The sequence below is a fragment of the Anarrhichthys ocellatus genome, unplaced genomic scaffold (assembly GCF_004355925.1).
Source record: "Anarrhichthys ocellatus isolate YVR2014 unplaced genomic scaffold, GSC_Weel_1.0 scaffold40, whole genome shotgun sequence".
NCBI classification, from domain to species: domain Eukaryota; kingdom Metazoa; phylum Chordata; class Actinopteri; order Perciformes; family Anarhichadidae; genus Anarrhichthys; species Anarrhichthys ocellatus.
Window position 1 is genome coordinate 2,513,032 of NW_022280070.1, and position 14,506 is coordinate 2,527,537.

At 42.3% G+C, this 14,506-nt stretch overlaps 1 protein-coding gene across 2 annotated transcripts in view; it reads right to left on the reverse strand.

The window, feature by feature from the left end:
- spop (speckle type BTB/POZ protein) overlaps positions 1-14,506 on the reverse strand; it is a 134,447-nt gene that overhangs the window by 73,372 nt on the left and 46,569 nt on the right. Inside the window, exons 7-10 of one of the 2 annotated variants that reach the window (XM_031867773.1) lie at positions 12,062-12,117; positions 9,595-9,717; positions 8,180-8,322; positions 616-5,050 (exon numbers count right to left, since the gene is read on the reverse strand). In XM_031867773.1, the coding sequence (XP_031723633.1) occupies positions 4,906-5,050; positions 8,180-8,322; positions 9,595-9,717; positions 12,062-12,117 (467 nt within the window). In that variant the 3' untranslated portion in view covers positions 616-4,905. Of the gene's footprint in view, positions 1-615; positions 5,051-8,179; positions 8,323-9,594; positions 9,718-12,061; positions 12,118-14,506 lie in introns of those variants that run through there. The other variant, XM_031867774.1, reaches the window with a different exon arrangement.

A 14,506-nucleotide genomic window follows, 5' to 3' on the forward strand; every position in this document is an offset into this window, starting at 1 on the left:
TATCATGGGGGGGGATATATACGGTCAAATATCTCCTCACAAAAGGTTATGATGCGCTCTCATTAATGTGACGTGAGTCAGTGCCGGCGGCTCCACATGGTCGGGCTCCGCTGTTTTAATGAAGCATAGTTTATTTAGGGTTTATAGGTCATAACTAATGGCTTTATTCATGTTAGCAAATCAGTTATGTGGATGTCTTATTAGAACATTAAGACATCTTTAAAAGAAAAAAGAAAAGAGTATGGGTTTCTTACTTTTAACACATGAGTAACACATTGATTAAAAATGAGGAAGTAGTTATTAAGATGTTCTCCCAGTTCAGTGATCTATCAAGTCTGGCCTTATAAATATGAGTAAGTTTATTAAATGGATTTTTGGTCCAGAAGATTTGTAGTTCTTTTCCAACAGATAAGAAGTCAAACTGTCCATTGGACAAATATAAGAACTTATGAAAAAACAAAACAGCCAAGAGTTATTAATGTTTCATTACTGATCTTTCCTTTTAAGACAATTATGAACCATTATCAAAAAATTACTTTTTAAATCCTTTTTTTATTTAAATGCCTCATTAGTTGTTGTGACACATTTAAAAAGAGCAACAGGCAGCTCTGATAAACCCACTGTACACTACCTGCTCAGCACCAATCAGCAGACAGACAAAGTTAGTGACTATCTGGTGGACATAGTGACGCATTTAGCAGCTAAATAGAGAACAAAGCAAAACAGGAGAATATAGGACTTTGCTAACAAATTCCTCATAACAACCTTCAAAGGTGACACTATGTCAGTGTTGTCTTTACAGTTTGTTGTGCTGCTGCCCCTACTCGGCCAAACAAATTGAATGAAAGCAGGTTTAATAGATCCAGATGTCTTTTAGCCCTTTTCCAGTGAAAATTGTCCATTAATGTCTTCTTGAAGAATTTACGAGCTGGTAAAACAGACAAAACAAATTACACTGGTTGACACCAACCCACTATATTTTTTGTTGTCCTTATTAACGTCTTACTAATGATCTATAAAGAATTAAAACATTACCGACGCCCACAAACTCTGTTTCGGAAACAGCGGTAAAGAGAAAGCTGATTTCTGTAACATCAGTAAACTGCACAGAGCATGCTCATGTTTACCGGGTCTATAATGATTTACACTCGAAGATAGAAGAAGGGAGATCAAATAAAAATAGTCAAGACAAAACTAAATATCTGGTATAGTGCATTGGCAACACGATAATGATCATAGTGCTGGAGACGTGGTTTTGCCTTCATCTTGTTCCCTGAGGACATAAGAGAGGGGAATTACTACCATGTTTATATTCATAGAGGAGCTTGAGTTAGTAACACTTGGGTGGCATTGACTACAAATAGTTGAAATTTCCATCCCCTGAACTCAACCCCACAAAAAACGGACCCCCCCCCACCCAACACTCTCCACTTCCCTCTCTCCTCACTGCTGACCTCCACCTCCTCCTCCCTCCTCCCTCCTCCTGCTGCCGGGCAGAGCAGTGATGGCAGGCTGACACAGACGCAGAGCTTGTCACAGGCTTTCACAGCACTGACCTTCCACGCCTCGCTCCCGTTCCTCCCATAAAAAGGAGGAGTGACTGATGGGGAGGCGAGGAGGAGGGGAGGGAGGGACAGATGCATACAGCATTCATAACAACAGAGTACGCCTCCCCACACACATCGCTCCATCTATCTCCGCCTGACGGTCTCATCTAAGGCCAATTGAGACAGAGAGACACACACACACACACATCTCTACAAAGACACAGAAGGTTGGCTGCAAGCTGCTACACAAGCTGACTATCAAAGCTCGAGAAAAAGAAGAAAAATTGATACCCTGAAGGTCGCACTGTTGGGACCGACTCCAGTTAACAAAGGCTTCTCCTATGTCAGGGATATTCCCCAAAACGCACATTGTGCCGACATGCATGCCCACTCGTAGAGCGCCATATGTCTGCCATGTTCACACACTCCAATAGTCCGACACAGATACACACCTTGACCTTTACAAAGAAGTTCTCAAACTCCATAACATTGTCTGGAAGGCTTATTTGAGGTGTGTGTGTGTGTGTGTGTGTGTGTGTGTATATATAGACTTTATGGCAGAGTTTGGTCAATTACAGCTTTCTACAGTCTGTTATTTCTTATATTATATCATAGCAGACCGCTGCTATAAATGACAGAGCGTGGACGCAGTTCTGATCTCCGCATACAGCAAGAGGACTTTTTTTCATTTAAGCAGCAGCACTAAAATTACTTTTTAATCACTAAATTAATATTTAAATCAAGATTTTCTGTCAAATAATTGATTTCTTTAGTAAGAAGCCGTGTAATAAGCTGCAGGATCCCAATGCGTTTGAACCTGTCTGGGTTGATTCCACAACGATGACCGGCTTGTTGTGCATTATCACTTATTCTAAAGCTATATCAATATACATAGTTATGTTGTCCAATTTAATAATTCCAAGCAAATTATCTAGTATTTTTGCCATATTATGACATATATCAATACCCAGGAATATGCTAAATATATTGTATTTGGAATTTCTGTCTTATCGTAATATAATGTGACTAATAATTGAATATTTTATGGATAACTTTATTGCTCATGAAGATGGATAATTGTCTTTGGTCCATCTGGCAGTTCATAAAACACAAACATACACAGCACATAACAACACAGTTTGGATGAAGTAAAAAGTCTTGAGCAAGTGAGCTTGATTATAGAGTCGTATAACTGAGGTGATGTTTTCATAAAGGACATTTTGAGTAAGCAAATCACTGGTGATATGAGGCATCCATCGATCATGAAGTACTCAAATATGCTCAGGCACTGGTGTCCGTTTACTTAACTGTAAAGATAAAACTGCAACATTAAAGACCAGGAAAGCACAAATGCAACCTTTATTTTGAAATCCACAATCCCAGACAACCCTTGTATCAAAAAGTTGTGGATATTGACATAAAAAACAAAACAATTTCTATATATTCCCCATCTGTACTTCTCAGAACATATATATATATATACACATATTTATAAATATAAATGGTGTAATTAAATCCTAATAATAGGTGGTCTAAATAAATCCACAGTCTACTGTGTGTATCACAAATGATGGCCTTCCCTCCGTTTGATGAGCCAATGCCAGGTATCCCCAAAGATCGCTGGCCAGGACTGTTTGATGAGAAGCGATTTGCAGAGCTCAGGGTTGAGCTTCTTGAAAGCCCACTGGGCATCGATATTGGTCAACAAATCAAATCCCTGTTACGATACTGTCCAAGAGAAAGATCCAGCTCTCTCTGATGAACTGCTATCTAAGCAATGCCACGGAGACCAAGTCAAACAGGCCTGCGACGGTGAGTGAGAGCCGAGTCGACACAAGAAGACAGCTGGATGTGAGCCCTTGTGATCACACGAGGTGAGCAGCATGTGCACCGGGGATTGAACTTTGATCACGACAGGATTAAGCTTGGAACTGAAGTGTGTTACCCGCACACACACACACACACACACACACACACTCACAGAGACACCTACTCACACACAGGTTTAAAGAGGCTGTGCATTAATGAGTCAGTAACTGGTAGATGTGTCCAAACTGCATAATGAGATATAATGAAGATATCAAGGACGGAAAAGACATGCCGGACAAAATATCGAAACGTCCGTATTTTGTAGGTTCAGTCAAAGGGAATGTTCTGATGTAAAAGGTGAGTAAAAAATGTTTTCCGGTTTATTTGATATATCATCTTTAAAGCTGGGCTGATACTTCGTCTTTTACATTGTGTTGACCACCTGGCTGCTCACACTGAATTAAAGAATGGAGCCTGATTTGGTCCAGTGACAATTCCAATAAAGTTCATTCAAACATGATGTCTGCGTCTTCAAAAGGAGAGAAAGGCAGTGTTTGTGCAATTCTACTATGAATGAAAAAGAAAAGAAAGGTATGGAGTCACAGATGGCTGGAAGAAGCAGACAATATGATCCGTGTGCTCTGCAGCAAAGTCAAGACTACAGGTTTAGCCACAACATGTAACTTCTCTAAAAACATTCAAACAAGCACAGTGCAACAGTGCAGTTTATAACGGATATTCTGACAGCAGCCATGGGGGAGAAGGGATGGCTCAAGCTGAAAGACAGCCGACCAAAGTTTTTCTGACATGCCAGAAATCCAACCAATCGCTGATCTTTCAGGCAATTAATCTGGCTTAAATGGCCGCCTCAAACTGCACGTCACATGACAGCCGATCCGGCAGGAATTCAGTCCGCTTCTATAATGAGCTGAGGGCCATCGGCCCCGCACAGTGTCTGCCCAGCTTGAGGCACAGGTGGAAGAGCGAACATTAAAACATGTTCAGCTTTGTTTTCTTTCATTCAAACCGTGAATTGTAAAACAATACTTTGTACAAACTCTGTTTAAATCATCAACAATGGGAACAATAGTCTTTCACTTTCTGGTCACTTGATCCTCTTCACTTTACAAGCACTCGAGACACTGCACAAGACAATACGCCATGATATTGTATTTCCAGGGACTCAGCATTGACTTTTCCTTCACGGGCAGAAGATCAATTCTTTACGTGACTGACTCGCAGATTATGGGTATAGCTTTCCAATATCGTGGACAAAGGATTTATAGAATACGCCAGGATTTGAGTTTACAATCCAAACATATCCAGGTTTAGATCCGAAGGAATTCACCTCATCCCCACCTACAGTGACCTGTAGTACCTCCTCTGTGGCCTGTCATTCTTTGGTCCAGCTGAGCAGCTCCTCCCAGCCTTATCTAGCCACGTCCTGGTGGCGTCTCTGGATGCTGTTAGAGAGAGAGAGAGAGCGGGGCTGGGAGGAAGGAGCAATGAAGACGCAGCAGGGTTAGGACAGGAAGAGCCTCTCCGACCACTAGGACTGTTTGAGACGTTTTTTGGGGGGGCCGAGGAAGGGGCACTGAGCCGAGGCCAGCGAGTGATAGGCCTCTGCAACCAGGTGTGGATGTGAGGTCACCATGGACTTCCAGCTCGGTGTCTCCATCACATCCGCTGCATGACTGAGAGAAAGAGGGCAAAGAGAGGAGATACAAAGTAGAGGAAAGTCCAGAAAATGTTTAAGGAAAGAAACTCAAAGGACAAGTGCACAAATAAACAAGTTTCTCGAAGCGCTCGGGATTGTGTGAGTCCATCTGTGTGGAGTGCAACTCTGAGACATTTAGGATTTGTCATACCAGCTGGCAGAGCTGTTATTTACTTTATATTTTTAAATATTTAACCCCGAAGGTTATTCTCAGAGAAATAACATCACACAAATAAAAGGCAACGGTCATAAATATGCAGAAAGTCTGTTGAGTCATATCATATCACATTCTTCACAGCACTGGTTGTAAACCTGTTTTGCGACCCTTTCTAACCAATGCAACCCCTCTTCACACATTACACACCAAAGAAATGATGATCCTTCACACACTGCTTTTTAGAGGCTAGAGGAGTTAAAGCTCTTCAGGATTTCACACCATTTAAAAAAGAGAAATGGGTGAGAAAAAAAAAGATATATTTTGTGACCCCTTGGGGAGCTCCGACTCCAAGTTGTGTACCGTGCTTTAGAGTAACAGCAAAATATATATATTGTTTTATTGTAATAGTTTGTTCTATTTTAGTAGGTGTACCTACATAAACGGTGGTATTTCAGTTTATTAGATGTTGACTAGAGTGGCCAGATTGGGGGTACTTGCACTTTATTGTTTCCATTTGAATCTAATTTATATTACTTCTCCACTTTAACTGCTTATACATTTTCGCTTAAAAAAATGAGAATCAAAATATAACTAGATAATACTTTCGTTCTCTTGGTTAAGTTAGCGTCAGACTGGGTCGGGACATCTGCAGTACACCTGTGAGCCACACGAGGGAGCCTGAATGTTCGTATGTTCTGATAATTGTAGCCTACTTTTTACACTGAATCTAATATGAAAGGCTAACATACATCCTGTTTGTTTTACTGTTGAGAAGACACAAGAATGAGATAGCCTGCCAACTCTGCCTGAATGCATTCATCAATAACACATGCATTAAACTAAGTTGTGAAATATCAAACGTATACCTCTTGGAAGAGGCTGGTTAACCTCTTCAAGGTAATATAAGCTGATGCAGAAATGGCAGTAAAAATGGTCAGGAAAGTCATTTATGCACAAATCTGCTCTTCTACACGATTTATAGATAATGCTTATTGGGAATTGGGACGCGATGGTTTGTCATTTTTAAAAAGTCGGTCCTCAGAAAAAAACGTTTGTGAAAAACTGATATATAGTAAATGAGGTGGGGTAGGAACAGAAAGCACAGGGCTGAGTATCAAGGAAGAACTACACATGATTAACTAATTCCTGTGGTTTTGGAACTCTAAAGCTACAGCGACAATTAACAAATGGAAGCCAGAAAGCCAAAACAACTTGACGTCATTAACTGCGAATGAGTTTTACTGGTGGTCATCGTCACCCACAGATGTGTTTCCACCAGCGGACCCTGTGGCGGTCTTCCACCTCCTGACACCCGCTGCACTATCACGCACACCGCTGTGTGGCCTTTAATGACATTTTTCTGGATTTGTTGTGTGTCTATAAACAACAGCATGTGTGCGCATGTTCACATGCGTGTGTGTCTTGGCATGGCTACTCTTGGCATTTCGGCGTGTGTGTGGGGTCATATTCTCTCCACACAGCAGCTCCAGACCTCCAGCCAACCTCTGACCCAAGCCTCTATGGAGGAGGTGAACCCCTGCTTACAGTAATGGCCAGTGAGCTGAGGCAACAGGCCAGCGAAGGGCACGAAGAGAGCAGTCGCAGCAGGAGAGGAAGCAGGAGGGATGCACCGCGAGGGGAGAGAGTAAGACAGTAAAATAAATAAATAAAAAACAGGGAGGTGAGCGATAGTAATGAAAGTCTGCAGAGAGGGACAGGAGGGGACAGCGGGAGGGAGAGGAGCAGTGATGTGAAGGTAAATTAAAAACAGGCCAAACTATGACCTCCAGACAGCGGTAATCACACTGGATCGCTATTATCAACAAAAAATACTTTCAAGAAATGAGTACTGTTTTTGTGCCTTAAAAAAACTTTTTATATGAATCTACTCTGAGCTTAAGATTCATGTTGGGCTAAAAAAAAAAAAAGTGTAAATTCTTATCTCTGAACAAAGTGGATAAAGAGTGTCTGGGAGGCTTTACTCTCTGCCACCTCCCAGAGGAGGGTAAATAAATGAGACAGAGGTAGGTTAAAGACAACTCCTATTGTCTCGACTAAATGACTGTAAGCTGCTTGTGAACACTGGTCTGGAAAGAGGTTGAGGTGCTGCTGGGGGGAGGATTATTGGTTCCTTCGTGTCGTCGGTTTTCTACATTCGTCCTCTAAATTGATTTTTGTTCCATTGCTGTCCATTGTGTCCGCAGGACGAGGGTTGATATCGCTTTGCTGGCCAGGAGTCCCCCGTGGCCAATTTTCCCACCACCACAACACTGGGGCAAATTAAACTGTCATAACGTCCATAACCACAATTAATGACTGGGATTAGGGGCAGAGATCTGCATTACTGACCACCTTTAGGCATACATGAGCTCTTAAGCACAGAACAAGAGGGGAGAGAGGAGAGGGAAAGGGAAGGAAGATGGGAGCGAATGGAGGAGGAGCCCATGCAGGAACAAGGCCAGGAGATGGAGCAAAGCTGTAAATAGAGGACAGAGGGATGAACAAAGGGATAGAAAATGTGTCTGGCTCAGAGATAGAGAACTCTGAAAAACAGAGGGACGGTGATGAGTGTTTGTGGTGACTGAGAGAATGCTTTTTGTTTCAACTGGCAATTCAAACACAGGGTCAATCACCTCTCCGTTGACATCAATAGCAGTCATTGATGCTAATAGGCCCCATCTTACCTAAACAGGCTGCCTGCAACATGATTAACATCAGCAGCTGAGCTTGATTGCTAAATGGCTCAATATGATACGGAAGCAGAATGGTCCGATCTGGGGATTCAATTCAATTTCTTCGGGAGAAAAAAAAATTGCTCCCACGGATAATTAATGACTTCCTTTGAGGAAAAGCTAAGTGTATAAGTGTGTGTGTGATCCAGAAAAAAGAAATAGTGAGTGTGGAAGTAGTTGTGGAGATCAATGCTCTCAGCGGAGGTGTGTAACTCACTAGTTGATGAAGTCCACGGCCTGAGTCTTGAGCTGGTCGGCGCAGCGCAGGTCGGCGAGGATGAGGATCTCTGCGGAGTTCTCCTCACTCTGACTCGTGCACAGAGCGTCCTCGCACATCACCTTCAGCCTCTCCAGAGCATACTGCCGGTGACAGGGAGAGCGAGGAGAAACAGCAGGTAAACTAAATTACTTAAACAGCGCTGCCACAAACAACTGTTGTCGCACTGTGTAATGATACGGAAGTACGGAATTACTCCGCCGCGACGCCAACAAGACTGAGATCGAATAAGAGAAAAATACGGCCGAGAGAAGGAAAAGTGACAGCTCCGGAGACTGAGGGGGAGTGGCGGTAGGAAAGGAGATCACTTGAGAGGTATAAAAAAAAAAAAGTGATTTCCACTAATTATAAAATTGCTGGGAACAATAATCTTCTCTCATATTCATTCACACTTCAGAATGAGTCATGCTGGTTCAGCAGCGACTACAGGGGAATTTCAGATTGAGCGTGATTTTTATTAACACTAATGATGCAAAGGAGTTCATTTAAATGAACTTCCACTAAACTTATGCGAGGGATGTTTAAGACTCGCCTCACAACAAAGGGTTCTCTGCCACCAAACTCGAAGTATTGGTGAAAGAGAATACAGTAATTAGGAACTGCAATGTTGCTCTCAAGCGTGATGGCTGGAAGTGAGGTGAAAAAATATCGATATCTCTCTCCGAGATAAGCTGAAAACATTCAAATCCGTGGCTGGGTTTAAAGAAAAAAGACCTCTGAACATCATTTGACAGATTTTTCCAAGTTCATTGTTTTTCGTTGAAAGGTGGCATATATACCCGCATTGCCATACCACGAGCCATGCACAGGTAGAACAGTTTACTTCATACTGTTTAATTGGATGCTTTAGACAGAACACATTGGAACAGACCTGTTGCGAGCCGATAAAAGGGGGAAAAATATAAAGCATGCTTCACAACGTGCAGCTTTTAATAAATAATACTATTAATAAAGCAAATGCAATAACCTCTTAAAAAAAACTGGAGAACAGCAAGAGCAAAACTGGAAGACATAAGTGGCTTCGGATGAATAGAGAGGAAGCCTTGGGTCTGCAGGGTCAGAACAGGAACAAACAACCAGGAATAGGATTTATTATAAGTGTGTGCATCTGTACGTCTCCCACATGTTTAGATTTTCCAACAACATAGTGTTTGAATGTGTGTGTGTGTGTGTTCAGGGCTTGAGGAGCACTTGGTTGTTATTTTAGGGGGCATTATTATTTATGCTGGCTTGTGTATAAGTGTACATAGTAACAGGTGCATGCACATCCACACACGAAGACGCGTGCGCGCGCACACACACGCACACACACACGCACACACACACACACACACACACACACACACACACAGTACCTTGTCAGCTGCAGCCAGCAGGTCATCAGCCATCTTGTCCAGGTTGGGGGCCTTGCCTGTGTAGATGAAGCACATCATCTCTTTGAAGACATCTGGCTCCACGTCATTTATCTCCACGCGGTTCTGAACGAGAGGCGAGGACGGGAGAGGAGAATACACACAGGGTTTAGCGGAATAAAAGGCAAGAGAAGAGAAAGACAGACGCTTTGACAATCCTTCAAAAACCACGAGCAGCAGCAGAGTGGGTTTCTTTTTTACTATCATTTCATGTGAATATCCCAAAAGGTACCTGAATTAAACTCACTCACCTTGTTTAGCACACACACAGGGACAGGCAGTCATGCAGTGATGCAAAACAAGTTCCAAGTGCCAAATCAGAAGGAAGAAGAATAAACTTCTGGACAGCCTGACCAAGTTTCTACAAAACTACATTCTAGTACATTTATTTCATTTATTTCAGCAGGTTCCTAAAAATGTACCCTGAACATTCATTCCTCGACTGTGCCTGCAGCCAACAGAGTAGGGCTTTATCGCTCGCTGGCCCAGTGACGGTAACCTGAATCTCTCTCTCCTCGCTGAGAGGCAGAACAAAGCAGTAAACCAATTATAACGGCGCTTTATCGTCACCGCGGTGACCAGCGGCGTTTTTAGCAGGGTCAGGCCGAGTGTACCGGCAACTTAGCGTGTTTGTGTCAACTCCGACCCCTCAACAGCAACATGAACACACTGACAAATAACGGTGGGAGAGTCGGAAAGCAGCCGGGTTGAGCTTACAGCCCGCAGTGTGCTACAGTGCCCTTTTACAGATAACACACGTAAAAGGCATGTGAGCACACATGCAGCAAAAAAAAATTATCCTCTGCTCGCTACATAATGCATATCCAATCTGCATGTACATATTGTTTCTAAGACTCTTACTTAGAGAACAACGTTTCCCATCACAGCCTGAGCTCTCTTACTTCTGCCGTTTGCAGGCAATCAGGCGATTAGCGAGGAGGTTTGACGTACAGAAGACGAAAACTTCGACTAATTTCATTCTGCAGATTTTTTGACAGCGAAGCGTGTTGGAGTGTTGATGAAATATAGAAGGCAAAACAGCACCACGTTGGAAGTCACATGAGGAAAAACCAGCAGGGGCTTCCTTCAGTATGTCGAAGGCGAGCTTTCAGCAGCCGCTCATAAACAGATGACGCTCCTGTAGTTACAGTGTCTGAAGCTCCCCTCTATGCACAGAGCAGTCCTCTATTAGAGTGTTTCTTTATGAGCTCATTTGTCTCTCCTATATAGAGTGCTGCAGAGGAGTGTTAACCCATCTATCTGTTTTCTCTGAATTGTATGGGGACACGGCCCACCATCTCTCCCTCCTTCTGATGAAGACGCCCACTTAAACAGCAATTAAGATGCATTTCCTGGCTCTAAGCTTTATAATTTCCCCATTCGAGCCGCACAGGCATCAATATTCTGCTGACATGACGGCTAAATCACCAAGGTTCAATCTCACCACCTCCGACCAGATGAACACAACCAACTGTAGCACACACACAGACACACACACAGAGATAGATGCAGAAATACAAACACAAAAAGGAACATAAAAAATGCAAAGATATATATATATATATATATATATATATATATATATACACACACACATACAGTGCAGGTTTAAGAAAGCTTCATTAGTTAATAAGAAGACATCTTAACGCTGCAGCACTTGACATTAAGGTTACGATATTCAACAACTTGAAATCAGCATATTTATAAATGAACATGTTACCGAGGGCAAAAACAAGGCATTTAAAAAAGGTGTTTGTCCCACGTTGAACATAGAAATAGAAATAACTATTACCTCAACTGTGTTAAGGAGAGCACACACATTGGAGGAAATGTTTTGCATGTTGTTCTCTATGAATACAACATGAAAATCAACCACCGCATGGAGACAAAATACCTTGTGGTTGCAAGTTTGTAGATTTATATTGTGTTTAGCTATAAAATAAATGCTAATATTGTACAGTATATTGGTAGATTTTTTAACTCTTGAATATTGATATCGGTATCAGCCTCAGATATCCAGGAGCAGCTAAAGTGTTGAATCTGAAGCCCCAAACAATACACCACGACAGACCACCAATATCTTCCCACTGCCACAACTCCATCCTGGAGATCCTTGAGATGATGAAAGCAACACAGACTGCCCTTCAGAATCAATTCAAGGGCGCCACAATTCCATACAAACACAACACATAGTGGCATTAAAGACGCCAGATAATAGAGATGCAGTCAACAAGACATGAAGGAACACGTGCAGACACACTGAGATGTTTTGAGAAGTGAACACTTCCTGATCTAAGAGAGAGAGAGAGAGAGAGAGAGAGAGAGAGAGAGAGAGAGAGAGATATTAGAATTTAGACATCCGGCTCGCCGCTGAGGGAGCGGGAACGAGAGAGTCAAGTGCTCGACTCACCTTCTTACTCTCTTCCATCTTGTGCTCAAACATGGCACTGAACACCGGCGAGCGAGCTGAGACAGACAGAGAAACAAAAGACAGACAAAGAGAGAGAAAGAGAGAGAGAGCGAGAGCAGGAGGGAGGTTTGTTATTGTGTGTAATGTTGATGCATGGTGAGGTCTCTGATATGCGTTAACAGCCTGCCACAGGGCCAGAGGAGAGCGGGGGGGATGATTGACAGCAGGAGAAGCATCATGTGGAAAAAGTCGACTGCAGCTCCGCCCTGCTGACAGACTCATGAGCTCCGAGTTGTGTTTAGCCACTTTAATGCTGATAGGCTGACTTGACTGGAGCTTGTTTGATGCATTATGGTTTAATTAAGTTCTGGCTTCCTGTTTTGATAACATGGTCGCCTGCTGCCACTCAACATAGACTATTTTATGGTAGCATAGATAGAGGACTGCTGAGGCTTATTTTGCTGGAAATAAAATTAGGAGTAGATGTGTTTCAGTTGATTTTCACCCAGCTGTTGTATCCCTGCAAATCCAAAATGTGTTCTGTCTCTTGTTGTAAGAGGACACTGTTCACCACATTCTACAAATCCTCTGGAGGCAAGGACAGTTTAGACTTTGCCTCCATTTACAGAAAATGAAGAGAGTAAAGTGGAGACAAAATGCAAAAGAGCTGCTGCCAAAGAAAAAGAAAACCTTTATACAAAGAGTTTGCAGTGCAAATAGTATTTTTATAATCCAGATTGATGATTTAATCACATTTCGCCGCACTTGACCTATTGATAAAAAAAAGACACGTTTGTGGGTTTTTTTAATCACTAAACAGGTGAGGTGACTTGTTGCACAGTGTCTTTTCTCTCTTCATACTCCAGACACGACCGCAGCAGGAGGAGTATGTTTAATCCTCCGGCCATGCTAACTGTCCGATTTAACCACGGCACTACGAATTACGTAAATCAGTCCCACTTCTGTTAAATCAAAATCACTGCTGTATGATAATTCTGCATGCTTACAATAATCACCACATCTTGTCTCTGTAGTTCTGCTTTAGGATCAGTGTATTTTCTGTCTTATCATGGCGACATTGACAGCGGTTAGTTGCGGCTGAGGCTGAGGATGAACCTCTCAGATGCAGTCTGTGGCTGGACTTAATTACCTTTTGGTTGTTTAACAGCAGCGAGAAAGTGTCTCTACAAAGGTTAATACCGTTAACCGTTAAGCCTTTTACTAAAAATCACATATCAATCAGTCAACTTCATAAGTATGTGCTCATTGGGTAACACTTTACTGTTCACTAATGAAATTAATGCTTAATCAACTAGTGATTAAAATTTAACGAATGTTTCAACACATTATTAAGTGTGTGTCGAAGTCAGTGATATGCTAATTCATTCTAGTTCTTAATAACGAGTTGTAAACCTCAGCGCTTGCTGCCCATCGAATTAGAAACGGGAGGTCATCCATCAACAGGCCACAAAAAGGTAGAATGCTGATAATATCAGTGAAACGTGGGCCAATGAGTGAATGAATACGTTAACAACGGGACAGAGTGGCTACGAGGTCAGCACCTGCCGCTTCGGTGGTAACACTTAATTCATCATCTAAGTAAATAACAGTAACTAACATCAGGTCCCACAGCATTCAGCGTTCACAAGTGACTTTCAGATATGTTGTGGCTCACGGTCAACATAACTTCTAAGGTCAGGCCACAAACAAAGCCTCTGGGAATCCCCTTGAACAGTGTTAACTTTTCATTAATGTTTTCAGGTAAAGTAAATTGAGTTGTCAAGATATTTTTAGGCGAGATGGGTCCTTATTCCTTCTATCGTATGATCAGATTATAGATGTGTCAGAGGAAGCAGGCTGCAGTAATGGTTTACCACACAGCAGTGGGAAGATTACAGTTGCAGACACTCAACAGTTCAATGGACGGTTAACGATCTATTCAACTATCAGTGTTGTTAAAGGGAATCAGTGAATATACTTCTCTTCCGCTTTCTCGGCCGAGGTGATTTGCTTTGTTTAACCGGAAGGCGAGGGAAGCTGATCGGACAATTTAAGATTTTTTGGACGGTTGATTTGAAAGAAAAAAAAAAAACAACTTCACCAATGACGAGGACTTTGGCATCAGAAAGTATGTATCTACATAACAGTTCACAAAAAGGTAGTTTGTCAGACACATGATATCTGTGACATGACGTTGCTGCCAATCCTTTTGTCACATAGTCACCAACTGACAAAATCCTGAAAAAAGAAAAGTGGAGTCATGAATAAACATCTGTGTCCTGGAGCACTGAAACTAAACTTAGCAGGTAGGACTATGGGGACAAACCTACAGTAAGTCTGTGTGGTGCAGCTCAATGCTGGTGAGCTCATACTGCAGCAACAAAGGGAAGGGGCGGGCAAGAAAGAGAGAGAGAGAGAGAGAGAGAGAGAGAGAGAGAGAGAGAG